The 15,646-nt window shown below is 42.6% G+C and overlaps 4 protein-coding genes and 1 pseudogene across 4 annotated transcripts; 2 read left to right on the top strand and 3 right to left on the bottom strand.

Annotated features, from left to right (window-relative positions):
* The first annotated feature begins 1,598 nt into the window (after positions 1–1,598).
* LOC6607193 (T-complex protein 1 subunit eta) lies at positions 1,599–6,373 on the top strand. Its single transcript, XM_002031941.2, has 5 exons — positions 1,599–1,712; positions 1,891–2,151; positions 2,223–3,042; positions 3,116–3,439; positions 5,934–6,373. Exons 1-5 carry the CDS (start codon positions 1,710–1,712, stop codon positions 6,158–6,160), a joined length of 1,635 nt encoding a protein of 544 aa, XP_002031977.2. The 5' UTR covers positions 1,599–1,709; the 3' UTR covers positions 6,161–6,373.
* Positions 3,534–5,693, bottom strand: LOC6607194. The gene is made up of 2 exons (XM_002031942.2): positions 5,229–5,693; positions 3,534–5,163 (listed from the first exon to the last, which is right to left on the bottom strand). The coding sequence occupies exons 1-2, from the start codon at positions 5,533–5,535 to the stop codon at positions 3,632–3,634; spliced, it is 1,839 nt and encodes a 612-aa protein (XP_002031978.1). The 5' UTR covers positions 5,536–5,693; the 3' UTR covers positions 3,534–3,631.
* A 67-nt stretch (positions 6,374–6,440) lies between the features above and the next one.
* LOC6607192 lies at positions 6,441–7,544 on the top strand. Its single transcript, XM_002031940.2, has 2 exons — positions 6,441–6,720; positions 6,774–7,544. Exons 1-2 carry the CDS (start codon positions 6,507–6,509, stop codon positions 7,322–7,324), a joined length of 765 nt encoding a protein of 254 aa, XP_002031976.1. The 5' UTR covers positions 6,441–6,506; the 3' UTR covers positions 7,325–7,544.
* Positions 7,545–8,797: 1,253 nt separating this feature from the next.
* Positions 8,798–10,042, bottom strand: LOC6607191. Its single transcript, XM_002031939.2, has 2 exons — positions 9,811–10,042; positions 8,798–9,755 (listed from the first exon to the last, which is right to left on the bottom strand). The coding sequence occupies exons 1-2, from the start codon at positions 9,946–9,948 to the stop codon at positions 9,186–9,188; spliced, it is 708 nt and encodes a 235-aa protein (XP_002031975.2). The 5' UTR covers positions 9,949–10,042; the 3' UTR covers positions 8,798–9,185.
* A 992-nt stretch (positions 10,043–11,034) lies between these two features.
* Positions 11,035–14,434, bottom strand: LOC116801812 (annotated as a pseudogene).
* Positions 14,435–15,646: the final 1,212 nt, after the last annotated feature.

Below are 15,646 nucleotides of genomic sequence, written 5' to 3'. Positions count from 1 at the left end.
CCATTTCCATTTAATTAAAAGGAGCTTTGCCATTTATTCATGCACTTCTTGGGGTTACGGGGTGGCAAAGCTCGGGCCTATGTGCGTGCCCCGAAGAATGGCCGACGTAAAGCCGGAAGAACCCATCCATTGAAAGCCGAAGATGTTTTCCTCCCGGTTCCCGTCTTCATAACAAAAACAAACCAGTCGCGTGTTTATTAATAACCAAAATATGCGCACAACCCGCAACGAATTTGGTCAAAATAACAAACACTGAAATGAAAGATATCGGAACTTCAGGTTGATTGGATATTAATTCGGTATATGTATGATAAAGATATGATAAAATTCAGTTAAATTGTTATCTTTGTGTAGACATTGTTATAAGTACTTCCGCATGATTTAAAAAGTTTTATCAGCACAAAACATTTGTGCTAGTTTAAGTTTAAGTGCAGTATGAAGACGTGACATTAAAGCTGTTGAAACGTGCATCTATTATTACATATATGCTTAGACCAGAAGTAAATACATTTGATAATAAACATACTTGCAAAACATTTAAGATGATCAACTTGTTTATAGTCTTACTAAGGCGATTAAAATTTCATACTTTTAATTTGGATTTAAATGCCATCTTATTGCATTTGAATATCTTTATGTCTATAATCCCCAACAGCTGAAACTTCCACAAATCACATACAAATTTGACAATCGCCTTAACGACGCGATGAATGATGGACACAATTAGAACACATTCCGATTCCAGTCTGTCAACACAGGGGAAATCTAAATAAAAGCACAAAAGGGGAGCAAACTTTGCACTTTGATTTGAGTGCCTTATCGTGAGGGAGCCCCAATTCACTTTTCCTTTTCCTACTCACTATTTGCATTTCTCATAGTCGGTTCAGCATCCTGATTTGTTTCGTAATCACTCGGCAATTGTCTAGTATCCGGTTAGTATCCATTGGCATCCATTGTGGTTCGGTGTCGTCGTTAAGAGGAGTCTTGAGCAACTAAAATTCCAATTCCACATGACCGAATTAGATTTAGAATGCGTGCTTTCATTTAAACCTATTTGCGGTTGAATGTTCTGGCGTTTTGGCCTTTCAAATGACTCTTTTATTTTCCATTTAATTGCTGCTCGGTGCACAACTCACTCAAGTTGAGCGGTAGGAACAAACTGAAGATGCGGCGCACTTTCTAAAATGGAATAAGCGACATGCGTGCGTGCATCGCCAAAATTATATAAATAGAAGGAATCACAAATCTATATTTGAAGTTGGGAGCAATTTCAAAAAACCGCTCGCCGGTCAACAGTGACGTCATGGGGCCATCGATGACTTTTTCGATAACTACCACCAGTTGCATTTCATATTAGTTTAAAATGTTTAATTAAAAATATTTTTAGTCCATTGAAAAAAGTTTTGGAACTAGCATTGTTATTGTACAATTTCTCAAGATAGAAATAAATAGATAGTTTTATATAAAATGAGTAACAAAATATCTTTCCAGTTGAGCTAGGATTTCATACTTCATTAAAAGTGCGCCTAAATCCCCAAACGTTCACACTGGCTGCAAACATCGATAAAAGCCAAAATAATACCGATTATTCGATTGGCCCATTACTCATCGCGGAAAACGTGAACGAAAAGCAAGTTGCCGCCTGTCTGCTAGGAACTTTATTGTTTTAAACTGTAATACGTGCTAAAGGCCAACCCCATCACATAAATATGGTAAGACCGACCGCAAATAATCCGAGGATAACCAGGGGAATCCCAATCATGGACTCCTTCGCGAGCGGCATGCGATTGTAAACATAACCTGCAAAGAAGCTTCTCGCAAGCCGACGACATCTGCTGACTAATTGGAGACTTTTACTATATATTTTCGCTATATCCGTATGATCCGCAGCAACCGCAAATCGTGCTCCTCAAAGAAGGCACTGACTCGTCGCAGGGCAAGCCGCAACTGGTGTCCAACATCAATGCCTGCCAGTCGATCGTGGACGCGGTGCGGACCACTCTGGGTCCCCGTGGCATGGACAAGCTGATTGTGGATGCCCGCGGCAAGGCAACGATCTCCAACGATGGAGCCACCATCATGAAGCTGCTGGAGATCATCCATCCGGCGGCCAAGACCCTGGTGGACATTGCCAAGTCACAAGACGCCGAGGTAAGTGAATGGTACCCCTGAGAAGCCAAGCACGTGACACAGCTAAAGCTTTGATTCAACTTCTCCTTTAGGTGGGTGATGGCACCACGTCCGTGGTTCTGCTGGCCGGCGAGTTCCTTAAGCAGGTGAAACCCTTCGTGGAGGAGGGAGTGCACCCACGAGTCATCATTAAGGCCATCCGCAAGGCCCTGCAGCTCTGCATGGAGAAGATCAACGAAATGGCCGTCCAGATTGTCGAACAGTCCAAGGACCAGCAGCGTGCTCTCCTTGAGAAGTGCGCAGCCACTGCCATGTCCTCCAAGTTGATTCACCAGCAGAAGGACTTCTTCTCCCGCATTGTAGTCGATGCTGTTCTCTCACTGGATGAGCTGCTGCCCCTCAACATGATTGGCATTAAGAAGGTGACCGGTGGCTCGCTGGAGGAGTCACAGCTGGTGTCGGGCGTGGCTTTCAAAAAGACCTTTTCCTATGCCGGCTTCGAAATGGCCCCCAAATCCTATGACAACTGCAAAATTGCCCTGCTCAACATCGAATTGGAGCTTAAGGCTGAGCGCGACAACGCCGAGATCCGCGTAGACAACGTCAAGGAGTACCAGAAGGTGGTCGACGCCGAGTGGCAAATCCTCTACAACAAGCTGGCCAAGATCCACGAGTCTGGCGCCAATGTTGTCCTCTCCAAGCTGCCCATCGGTGATGTGGCCACACAGTATTTCGCCGACCGCGACATATTCTGCGCCGGCCGCGTTCCCGAAGAAGATCTTAAGCGCACCATGAAGGCTTGCGGTGGAGCCGTCATGACGACGGCCAATGACATTAAGCCCAATGTTCTCGGTCTGTGCGAACACTTCGAGGAGCGTCAGGTGGGCGGCGAACGTTTCAACCTCTTCCAAGGTAAGAATCTTATTCGCATACTTAATTGAAGGACTCATTTTAACAACAACTTGTTATTTTCCATTTTAAACAGGCTGTCCCAATGCCAAGACGAGCACCCTTATCCTACGTGGCGGTGCCGAACAGTTTCTGGAGGAGACTGAGCGATCCCTCCACGACGCTATCATGATCGTGCGCCGCACCATCAAGCATGATTCCGTGGTGGCCGGCGGTGGTGCCATTGAGATGGAATTGTCCAAGCTGCTGCGCGACTATTCGCGCACCATTGCCGGCAAGGAGCAGCTGCTGATCGCTGCCATCGCCAAGGGCCTGGAGATCATTCCTCGCCAGCTGTGCGACAACGCCGGTTTCGATGCCACCAACATTCTCAACAAGTTGCGCCAGAAGCACGCCCAGGGTGAGTGTCCAATATTATTTGTCCATACAAAGCCACCTTAACAATGAGTGAGTTTGAAATTTATATTTGAAAGGGGAGAAGATAAGTTTTTATTTTAAAGAGCTTGTGTATGAAACTTTAAACAAAAAAACATTTGTTCCTCGTAACAAGTTAAAATCTATTTTTATTCACTTCGTCCAATTGTCTGTCTGATTACTTTTTGAGCTGCTCATGCCAGAGCAGAAAGCAGGGTTCCTGGCATAAACCCGGCTTATCGGGACAGGTGTTGCACATGTACCTGCTGAACTGCAGCATTCCGCCTTTGTGGCAATAGCGGCAGTTTTTCTTGGCCGGCTTTCCGTTCTGCTGGATAAGCATGGGTTCGTGTAGAACCGTCTTCAACCTGGGCTCGGGCACCGGTTTGTTCTTTGACCGTTCATATGTCTCTGGCTTCTGGGGACTAATTACCGGTTCGTTCGTCACTTCTTCTCTAAGAAGCGACTTTATGATGATCACCCGGAACTCCGAGTAACTTTTAAGATGTCCGACTCGCGCATTCTGGCCATTGGCGAAGTATAGCAAATAGGCATTGTACACGAGGATGTTGAGTAGGAAAATGGTCAGCTTCATGTTTGCCGGCAGCTCCTTGCAGGCAGCTTGGTAGTGGATCAGGTGGTGGCGACCATCGTTTCCAGGTCGTAGTTGAAACTCAAGCTCCTGGATCAACTTAGGTTTTGCATTTGTCTTTTGCATGGCCATCTCCTTGGAATAAATGGCCAAGCAGTCGGAGCTGAAGAAGTACAAGCTCTTTGCCCGTCGTCGCCATTTGGCCATCATCAGAGAAGTGGCATAGCTGGTGGAGATGCTGTTGGAATCCAACCGCTGGTGCACCAGTGCCTTACTGTTGCCATATCTATTCCTGTCCAGCAGACCACTGCAATAGGTGCTTTTCTTGGCCAACTCCTGAGCCAGGCCGTAGCTTCCATAGAACTTTGAGGCGTACACAGTGCGTCCTCCTTGGTAACCCTCCATTAGTTTCAGGGCAATCTTGTTTCGGTGCTCCACCAACTGCCGGGAATTGCGTACCCATGCCGGTGCGTCTTCCTTCCGCACAATCTCCGGTAGAATCTTCACCACCAGACCGCTCTGCTCAGTTAGCATATGCAGCAGTAGTGCGTTGGTACGGAATTTGTTTGGAAGATCATCCTGGTACCTTAATGCACCCTTCCACAGAGTGATAGGTTCATTGAGCACCATTTGCTGGCCACAAATGTATATCTCTTCCATACGCTCGTTGATGAAGTCTAGCAGTACAAAGTTCTTCAGTTTGGCTCTGCCAGTTTCTAGCTGCGGTGCATCAAAGTTAAGGCTGTGCAGCAGCTGCTGATACCGTTCTAGGGGCATCTTCCCAGAGAATCCGACGAGACCATAAAACATGTTAGTGCTCCAGTAATCCGAAAGGTGCTCCAGCTTCAGGTCACACATAAGCAGGGAAAGCGCCATAAAGATTTCCATTTCTTCGGCAGTTGTGGGCTTGGACTTGAGCTCTCCTCCCTTGAGGTTGCAGCCTTGGGCTAGGGAACTGAAGAACTTGGAGCGATTTCCCAGAAGTTGGTTAAAGTAGTGCTGTGGTCCCTGGAAGCGTTGTCCGAATTTCAGCCCAGTTTGCTGGATGGGAAATTTGAAGAGTAGTCTGGAGCCCGCCTGCTGGCTGCTCCAATCTGGATCGTAGTCATCCATATCGTCTGGGTTTGAAAAGGATATTTATATAAGTGGGGGCTTGAAATGACGGGAGGAGCACCCTTCTTACCCTGACAGAAGACATCTGCCGCTTGGTAATCAAGCTCCGAGTAGCCATCCTCGTCGGAATCACTTTCTTGCTCTTCCAATTCCAAGCGAACGGTGTTGGTGGGCGCCTGCTGCTCCGCCACCAGCTGCAATTGGAGTTCAGTGAGATCCGGCTTTATATCGGCCGTACTTAAATCGTAGTCTGCGAGCGCCGGATAGCCGTCCAAGGGTTCCGACTTGATGTCCACACTGCGCCGCTTCACCGGCGATCGGTGATCGTCCTGGCGCGGCTTCAGTAGCTGCTTGCGCTTTCTCCCGGAGCTAGACATTTCGTTTGGCAGCGTTTTTTTCTTCCAAATAATGTAAATACAGCGGAAATTTTAGCCGCAACAACGCGTGTTTTTCTTCGACCTCACTGTCACTCGTCCTCTCTCACTCTAGTCACATGTGCTGTATGTTGTGCTCTTTCGCACCTTCTCAATTCGTTTATTGCGCGGGCTGTATGCGGCGCTGCCACCTGGGCGGAATGTTATCTGCTAAAATCGTTAGCGAATTCAAATCGGTAGTCTAATTTTGAACTCTAATTAATAATTGAAACATTACTCTGAATTAATTGTATTTAATAAAACTATGCGTGATCATGCAACGTAATAGTATAGTATAGATTTTATATTCTATGTAACAGTGTTTTGAAGCTAAACCATACCATTTTTTGCCATTTTTGCAGGAGGCCAGTGGTTCGGCGTCGACATCAACAAGGAAGACATTTCGGACAACTATGAGCAGTGCATCTGGGAGCCGTCTATCATCAAGATTAATGCACTGACGGCGGCCGCCGAGGCAGCCTGCATGATCCTTTCCGTCGATGAGACAATAAAGAGTCCCAAGGCCGGAGAACCCCCGATGGCCGGCGGTGGCATGGGAATGGGTCGCGGAATGGGCAGGCCCATGTAAATAGAATCATTCAGAAATCCAGAGAACACTACACCTTAATCATCATAACTCACTTGCATTTCTCTCCTAATTTAACACGTACACGTATTACTCGGTCATACCTTCGCATTTCGCACGCTTCGAAGCAAGAACAACAGCAACAATAATCCACTGACCTATCCGTATATGTTTAATAATAAAACACAAAATTGAAAATTGTATTTTCATAACATACAGAACGTTTTTAGTTTGAATGCGGGGCGATGTGGCAACTCTGCGGGGAGTGCTGTTAAGCAGCTCCAGTGGTGCTGTTAAACGCAAGCAACATATTGTTAATCCAATCCAACCCGAAAATAAACAATAAATAATGGGCAATCATAAAGTTCTTCGATCAGCGGGAAACAATTTGCGCTATTCGATGTACGAGTTTATTGACGCGATACACAAACGTTCTATTATATGGGAACGGAGCCACCCAAACTTCCATAACCGCGAACTCAGAGATGAGGCCTGGCAGCAAATTGGGCACGAGCTTTGCGCGAATTTTGACGACTCCAGCGAGCCGGAGAGGCAGGAAATAGGTAGGTGGTACCCACCTATTTGAGTCTATATCATACATAACTTCCAATTCCAGTTAAAACCCTGCTCAAACGTTGGAAAAACACGAGGGACAGCTACCTACGGGTCAACCGGCTACGTCAAAGTGGGGAGGAGGTGGCCAGAGCTTCCTACATCTACGAAAAGGAACTGAGTTTCCTGCTGAACGTGAAAGCAGAGTCGGAGGACGATGTATTATCCTTGAAAGAGCAACCCAAGCCTCAGGGCAAACGGAAGCGAGTGAGCACTGCCGCACTGAGATCTGCAAAAACTCCACGAAAGAGAAACTCCGACCAGGAATCGAATATTGACCCTGCCATCCGTAATCCAGCCATTCCGGACAACATAAATAGGGTTTTGGAAGATCTGGGCTGCGCCAAGGGGGACACCGCCACTCCGGAAATCGCATATATTCCACATTTACCACCAGATCCACCCTGCAGTACAAACACCGCCTACTTGTCCGCCGATCCTGATCAGGCCTTCTTCGACACAATTAAGCCTCACATGCAGCAGATGTGCGCCGATCGTAAGCTCGACTTTCAGATCGAGGTCCTGAAAATCCTACGCAACTTCAAGCCGAATTGAATATTCACCAGTCAAATCATTTACAAATGCATTTACAATAAGGGCAAAATTCTTTTAACAGCAAGTTAACATAGGCAATAAGAACACAGTTAATCGTTATCGTACATCGTCTAATGTTTAGGGCGCGAAATTTAAACACTGAACTGTAATTTGTAATTAAATATACAAACAATAATATTCACAAACCAAGGGTTGAGCTTTAATGCAACCAATGATTCAATTACTTTTTAGTTTTTAATAACGCGTCAAATAATTTTCTCATATTAACTTCTGTGTTTTGTGCAATGTATATACTATACGCTTACTTTTGTAATTTTTATAATAATACAATAGTTGTAGAGAACTAGAATTAGACATAAAAAATAAAAACATTAAATAACGTATACAAAATATGCATTTTATTTTGTTTTAAACAATAAATGATCTTACGATGGAAATATATTTCTGTACGTGGTTTTCAATATCAATTTCTGAATAATAGATTTACAACATGGGTTTGTATGAAATATTAAATGAATATATATGTTCATAAGTACATATATGTATGTACTATGTATGCAAGCACATTGTCCACATGTGTAATTGATACTTTTACATAAATCCCATGTTCTGTTTTTCATCCCCCTAGCCACTACTTTCTTGGACCGGATGCTGTTTCAATACATATTTATCGCCTGCAGCGAAATTTTAGTACAAACATAAACTGTCAAAACGATACATAAGCCATCGGATGGCCCATGTTCCAAAGCCGTTCGACCAGTTTCGGCTGATGTTGATAAAAAAAGAGCTTAAACCTGTATTCATACAGCTTGTACCTCTTATGCCAATCGAGTTTTCATTATGTATACCGATTTCTTCATGGTTTTTGCTCAACACAAAGGCAAATTTATGGATTGTACGAGCGTATTTATAAGTCGACACTCCAGACGACACCCCTAAAAAAGAAATCGCTGAAAACCGTTAAGGAAGCCATAGGGGTAACTCAGAGATTTGGATGCGGTGTCGCCTTTCAAGCGTTCCACACTGCTGGGAATTCCCTGAGTACCGTCTATGGGGGGTACGACGATATCGTTACCCCGAATACCCGCCCCCGCACTCCACCCGACAAATGGTACTCGTAACGTCCTGATGATGCCGTTCTCCTCGGGATCGCCCCATTCCATTTCCCACTTAACTGCATATGGTTTTTGTTAGTGGTTGCTTCGGGTTTCGGAAATTTCTGTCTGCGATCGGGACCCTACCCTCCACTTCATCCATTAGCAACAGCTCTGGCAGCTGTTCTACCCTCGATTCCGACTACCTGCATTTGCTGAATGGAAATGCACTGAGAACTTTTTCGTATTTTCTTTTTCAAGTATTCTATTGCAGTTCTTTATTATTCAAATTAAATGTACTATCAATATAAATAAATCAATACTTAAGCTAAGAAATAAAATTTTTTCTTGAAATAAGCCAAATAAAAAACAAGCCGAATTTTTGTATAGGGTAAAATACTTATTTATCATGATTGCTTACGCTTTTAGGACTTATAACTATAATTTTTTGCAGTGTACAAAGGCATTCCTAGCGTGTGTAACGTACTTTCCAGCCTTAACGAAACCGGGCACCGAAGGGAATTTAGGGTCTTCTACCCCTGGAATCGGTGGTACTCCCCTCGCATACCTGTAGCAATTCTGGGCATCGCAGTGAAATCGAATAATAGACAGGAAGTCCCTTCGTTGGCTTTTATTCCTTTCAAGAGCCGAGCCGCTCTAGTAGATCATGGTGCAGCGATTGTGTCGACCCATGATGCTGGTCTTTGTCCTGGTTTATCCTAAAACTAAATTCCTAATGTGGTGGTCATAGGCATCTGAGCCCGGACTCAGGTGGAGTTATCCAGAACAACCACCTGCGTGTTTTGGTATCTTCGCCAGGCACTCTCCGCCCTTTCCAAGTATTCACCGATCTCCTGTCGCTTGTTGAGCAGGTCGTACTTCTCTAGAGCCAACTTGAGGAGTACGTACTCCAGGCTTCGAATGCCTCCGAGATTGTTTGGATCCCTTAGGTTATCAACTAGGATAACGAATTTCGTGAGCAGCTCCACCAGCTGCCCAAAGCTGGTCAAATCATCCAGATTAGCATCCACCTCGTTGACGTATCGCATACTCTGCTTAATCCTTCTGGCCAAATCGGTGCTCCTGCCAACCAAGGGTGATAGCTCCGTATTCAGCTGTTGCACCGATCTGCGCGTATCAGTCACCTTCAGCAATGCGTCCTGGTTATACTGATCCTGTTCCGTCCATTGGGTCATCGGAGCCTTAGTGGTCGCTTCTTCGTTGTCTACCATAGATATCCGATTGTTCTCCACAATAATGGTCTTGTCGATGGTGTCGGATGCATTCGGCGGCTGCGGTACGTGAAAATCCAGGGTAAAGTGGAACCGCATGCTGCCCTGTAAGAAATTTGGTTAGGAAACAGCCCGCATGCTTGCAAAATCGAAAACATGCCTGGACCAAAGTAAATGCTGCTAGGAAAACCAAAATAGTCGTAGAGGACCACATCTTGTCGGCGAACTGGGAAATGTTTGACTGATTCCAAGCTGAAATCTCACGATCAGACCACTTCATGCAATCCAAGCTCGACATCGCCGCTTATCAAGCCACTGGGTTATCACACATCGTTCCCACTTGACCGATAACAAATTCATTCACATTCAATGAGTTTTCTAGCTATGAAAACACATAGACTGGGGAGCCCGCGGTGGGGGGAATTTTCCATTGCCAGACAAAGCGCATGTCACGTGTTCGCCGAGATAAAAAGTCAATACAGTGAGGTGAGCGATTGCCAACCTAAGACCATTTCAAGGTGCTTGGAATAGCAAGTATTTCAATTTGCTGAGAGCTTCGTATCCAGTATGACCTCTATGGAAACTAGTAAGATCTTTGAACCTGCCGAGGGTATACAGAAATCAGAATAATCTTAAACTGACTAAACGAATGCCAATGTGGTTAATAATATTATGAGTATGATGCACATTGTTTGCATTATTGAGGGTGATCTGAATGCAGTTATTATCAATTGGCTGCTATGAATATATCCATCACTATAAAGTTCCCACTTGAAATACAAATTTTAACAATTTAAGCAAATAATCGTAATCGTAGCCCGCATGGTTATTTGGAGTCCGTGAATCATCCACCTTTTTTGGGAACCCATTTCACAGAGTCATTTCCGTTACGAACTCAACCGAATTTCCGACTCTCTAAGGGTTAACATCTGCCCCACTACACTACGCTTATCATCCGTCTGAGGTAACAACAAGCGCTCTTATCACTATATATGATGTTTACGCGTGCAATAATAATTATAACGTACACAGAGCCACTATAGCGATAAGGTGCGAATGCTATCAGGGTTCGCAAGTACCCCACATATATGTACATATGTATGTACTCAGTCGGATGTTTGTTTGTGCGAAAGTATGCCTTAATTTAGAAAATGGTATCAAAGCAGGGCAGTTCATGGAAGCGAAGCCATGGCGATAGGGGCAGGCCAAAGAAAAGCATAAAATGTGGGAATACGAATGGGAATCAATAGTAGAAATTGCGCAGCAGAATGAAATTATTCCACTGCCTGAAAATAACAAAAACCGAAAGGAAGAAAAAAATAAAATAACCGTTGACACACACTCACATGATTGCCCATAATATATTCACAATTTATACACATAAAAAAAACTGTTGATATTTTTATGAGCACGAAACGACCAAGAGTTCAAGTGGAGTTTTCCAGCTGGTAATTTTCTTAAAAAATTTCAATAAGAAAAAAAACATAGTGTTTCAGCGAAACATCATGGAAATAACAGCAATAAATGAAACCCGAAAAGATCTAATCTTTATAGCCCATAAATACAATAAAATACACTACCAGCATTCACTTAAAATGAATATTTTTCTCTTGTGTGTTTAACTTATTTTTATATTTAATTTTTTTTATATTTTTCTTCGCCATTTGCGTACTTTGCACGCATACGTACATACATACATACATATGGTTGTACAAAAATACAGGGGAGTGGGGAATGGGGACTGTGACCAGGGGGACGTAGGAGGCGGGTGGCCAAGGGGTCGTCAGAGACCAACGCACAAAACTTGTAAATACGAACGCCGTCCATCTCGCTCCACCAGTATCTCCATCCCGCTCGGCACACAGCGCGTGTGGCGGCACAACGTGAGCATTCGGATGTGTGTGTATCTTACAGATACCAATTGCGTAGATACAGACAGATACATCTACGGGCCCAGTTCGAGACCAGTGCACGCAGCTTTTTGTTTTGCCACATCTCGTTTTGGATACCCCGCAGTTAGGGTATATTGGGCTAAAGCGTATTCGTTTCTATCTAATTTATTAGTTATAAGCAATGTACATCAAAATGATGTCAAAATGCCAATCAAGGGGTATGAACGTTTCCATTAAGTCACGTTTCCCCATGATTTATACATTTATATGTTTTTTCTTTAGCTCTGGTCTTTTGTTTTTATGTTTGCAATCGCGAAGTATCTGCCCCTTTACCGACCAACCTCGCTGAAATCCACTATCGCCGCCGCCATTTATAGTTTGCAATTAGCTTAAGCAAAGCGCCATAAAAATAAAAGAGTAGCAACCAAAAGCAAAATAAAAACAAAATTGTTTACGCTTTTGATTTGCCTTAAGTTTGTGTGCAGACATACAGACATACAGACATACAGACATCCAGGGCAACAAATATGGGTAGCACACATAGATACACCTCTTGTTAAGTTTAAAATCAATAATTCACGACCGACTCGACTACCTGATACCCATAAATATTAAAGTTACATCTAAATATATTACATTTTTATTTCAGTATTGAGTTTTAAAACACGCCACTCAGGGTGCTTTTCGTCACTACGTAAACATTGTCCACAGCCATGCATACATACATATGTATGTACGTGTATATATATTTCTCGGGGGTGGACTGAAAACCGTTGAGAGCATAACAAAAAAATTAAAGACTTGCGGGGCTCAGCATTAAACGAATTCGACGAGGGGAAAACGCTTTTGATGCTCAATTATGGACAACCCGTACAGCTATTGTCTTGTATTCATTCGACTCGATCGGATATAGTACATATAAAGTACAAGCATAATGGTAAATACATATGTATGTACATACATATATACATCAGAGGTAGCGAAGCGGTAAACAACGACACCGAATTCAAAACCGAAGCCCATTGCCAACATAGTGTGTTGTCTGTGAATCCAGTTTTCTTTTGCGACATCGTTTATAACGAAATCCCAAAGCGGCGGGGCAAAAAACACAAACATCAAATGCAGAGTAACAATTGGGATGATGATTCATTGCATCCGAAACTCAAATCGTTTTCGAGACTTATCAAAGCACGTTAAAATTGATCTAAATGGGTATTCAAATTTCACACATATTTCTTTTTTAGAAAACTGCATTTAAAACGTGTAAAGTTGCATAAAAAATGTTGTTATTTGTTTCTCTGTGTGGAGCGGTAGGTGCGAGATGAGGTGATTCGAAGCACGTTCGCCACTCACTCGGCGTCCGTTTTTTTGTCTTCGAGCAACCTCTAGAGAAATCCACCTAGATAATACTAGTTTGTACCGCCAGTGAGTCACATTCGTGTTTTGCCCACTTACCTCTGAACTAAACTGATCCAACAGCTCTCTCTCCACTGTCCTCCTTCTGGGATCGCCACTTTTCGGGGGTTCCATCGAAGTCGGGCCATTTTCCCTCCCAACTCGAAATAACCAATAAGCCATCCATCCATATTCACTTCAACTTTGTGCAATTTTGCAATCAGCCAAGCTCTATTTTCAGTTTGAAAATATTTTTCAGTTTGAAAAAGTTAAAAAAAAAGAGCGTATCTAATGGATTATAAGCTTGTTTCTGATCCAAGAGTGAACTGATCAAAAAACTGAAAACTAGTAAAAATAGGAGCTGGGCTAAAAAAATCCAATTATTCACTATATGGCATGCGGGCCGGAGAAGTTTGACGTCATCTGGATCTCGACGTTGGGGGTTTCCATTGAAAATATTTGTATCTCTCTGTTCACTTTTTAGGGGATTTGGGGAAGGTTGGGTTGGGTGGGAATGGGATGTGGGGATGTGGGGATTAATCGACTGGCTGGGGTGCTTTTTGGGAGGGGATTTACACATTGATTGTTTGATCGTTAGGCAATTGTTTGGTTTGCTTGAGTTTTAACTTGACTTGACTTTGCTGCTAGCTGAGCTCTCCTCTGGCTAAGATCTTATCGATCGTCTCATATCAATTTATGTATATAAACTTCTTATACATTTATGTATCTATTTTGTGTAGTGGTGATGTGGTAAAACCTTTAAACATTTATCGTTATCATGCTGACTGCTGTGTAAGAATCTATAAAATGCTTACATGTTGCGTATGTATATAAATTTCCTCAACTCACAATGACAATTCGCACTTATCGCATAAGTTGTTTATGGATTCGCCGATCCGATTGCGGTTGCACAAATAGTAGGCATCTACTCAGAACTAACATAGGAACAATCAGGATAGTTTTTCACATCTAAAACGGAGTTGGAAATGGTTCTATTACATATGCCCTTCGGCTCTGTAAAGTTGCTTATCGTTTTATTTTACTTTGCATGCATGTATGTCGCAATATCTGCGTGTTTGTGAAATCGCAGCACAAATGCAGCTGCATTTATATATATGTATGTATGTATGTATATTTATATGCATATGTACTATATGCGCATTTTCCTTTGTTTCGATCTCCTAGCAAAGCGCTTTTTATTTTTCAATTTTATTCTGGTTCTTTTCTGTCTTTTCGGTCGCTCGCTTAGATATCGTGCTGAAAACAAAAACATGTGAGAACCTCGCGTAGTGGAATTTTTCGGAGCACATGTTGTTCGAATCTTCTGGAATGTGGAGAGGGGGGTTATGGTTCTGTACGGGGGGTATTATGCCGATTAGCTCTGGAATTAAAATTGCCAATGAAAAACTGTACGTGATAACGCAAATAAAAACACAAATTTCAGAATTTTTTTTGGTTAATCATACAAAGCTTTAATAAATTTCTTTACGAAAGCCATGTACAATTGTTTATTTGTTTTTTTTCTATTGTTTTGTTGTTGTTGTTTGGTTTGTGGGGTTTTCTTTCTTTTTTCTCAAATTTTAAAAGTTGACTTGGATTTAACACATTTCCAATATTGCTTTACAATTCTTCTCAGATTTTTATTCACAATCGTTTCTATAATTACAATATTGAATGGCGACTTTGCTCTTCATATTCGCATTCATCTTATGGTCCATTTAAGGTAATTGTGAGGGTATTTAATTAATCGTTTTCTCTTCAGTTGTATTTGTTTTTAATTTGTATACATACCAGGTTTAAAAATATAGCAAAGTATCACAAAAAATTGCAAATTAAATTGTAAATTAGATCAATGGAGAAATTAAAAAAATACATAGTGCTTGGTTGCTTTCTTTTCATTGTTTTTAGAACGACGAATCATGTTTCGGCTTAAATAAAAGAGGTTAAAAATAATATTCGAACTTGGTCGAATCGTCGTCGTTACGCTTTAAGTTTAAATTAAAAAATTGAATTTGAATTATAATTTCAGAGGCCTTCGACTCGCAGTCGCCTTGGTTGGGGACACAAACGCCTTGGACTCGCAGCATGGAGAGCTCCGCCGCGATCTTGTTTCGGGCTCCCAACTTTGAAATGGAAATTAATTTGTACTGATTGGTGTTTAAAAAGTCAGCGGGCCGGAACGTTTGAGCCCACAATCCAAGGCAGAGCCGGCGAATCTGGGCTGTTTTGGTCTGTTTTAAGTGGAGTGGTTTTCTCTTCTTTTGAATTTTACAAATAGGCTTTGTATCTGTATCTGTATCTCTATCCTGCTTCAATGAAGTCTAAGCTGTTCTCCGCTTAAACTGACGTCCAGTAAGTAACAAACGTTTTGCTTACACTTAAAAAAAATGCAAAATTCTGCGCGACAAGTTTACAGTTTTTCTGTGGGGTGTGTGTGTGTGTACTTCGTATGGGGTGGGGTGGGGGTAAATGGGGGTGAGCTGGGGCTTTCCCGAGCACTGCTCGAGTGACCCCCACTGCTCGGTTCAATACTCTAAGTAGTGGGTATGTGGTGGATGGGGTGTACTTGTAGTGTAACTTGAAGATACAAGCTTTAAAGCTACCAATATATGACAACTTGCTCAGTAAACCTAAACAGTACTTGACTTTTTTGGCTTTTCAACATTTTTAAAACTATCATTGAGTGTTTTGTTATAGTTTCATATCTTT

This window comes from Drosophila sechellia, chromosome 3R (genome assembly GCF_004382195.2).
Source record: "Drosophila sechellia strain sech25 chromosome 3R, ASM438219v1, whole genome shotgun sequence".
NCBI lineage: Eukaryota > Metazoa > Arthropoda > Insecta > Diptera > Drosophilidae > Drosophila > Drosophila sechellia.
The sequence above is the reverse complement of the archived record's forward strand: the minus strand, read 5'-3'. Positions and strand labels throughout refer to the sequence as shown.

Coding starts and splice junctions, on each gene's coding strand:
- LOC6607193 (XM_002031941.2), top strand. Junction 2,152..2,222: donor CCAAGTCACAAGACGCCGAG/GTAAGTGAATGG, acceptor CTTCTCCTTTAG/GTGGGTGATGGCACCACGTC. Junction 3,440..5,933: donor GCGCCAGAAGCACGCCCAGG/GTGAGTGTCCAA, acceptor CCATTTTTGCAG/GAGGCCAGTGGTTCGGCGTC.
- LOC6607194 (XM_002031942.2), bottom strand. CDS start 5,535: ATGTCTAGCTCCGGGAGAAAGCGCAAGCAGCTACTGAAGCCGCGCCAG. Junction 5,164..5,228: donor GGCAGATGTCTTCTGTCAGG/GTAAGAAGGGTG, acceptor TTTCAAACCCAG/ACGATATGGATGACTACGAT.
- LOC6607192 (XM_002031940.2), top strand. CDS start 6,507: ATGGGCAATCATAAAGTTCTTCGATCAGCGGGAAACAATTTGCGCTAT. Junction 6,721..6,773: donor GCCGGAGAGGCAGGAAATAG/GTAGGTGGTACC, acceptor TTCCAATTCCAG/TTAAAACCCTGCTCAAACGT.
- LOC6607191 (XM_002031939.2), bottom strand. CDS start 9,948: ATGTCGAGCTTGGATTGCATGAAGTGGTCTGATCGTGAGATTTCAGCT. Junction 9,756..9,810: donor CAGCATTTACTTTGGTCCAG/GCATGTTTTCGA, acceptor AATTTCTTACAG/GGCAGCATGCGGTTCCACTT.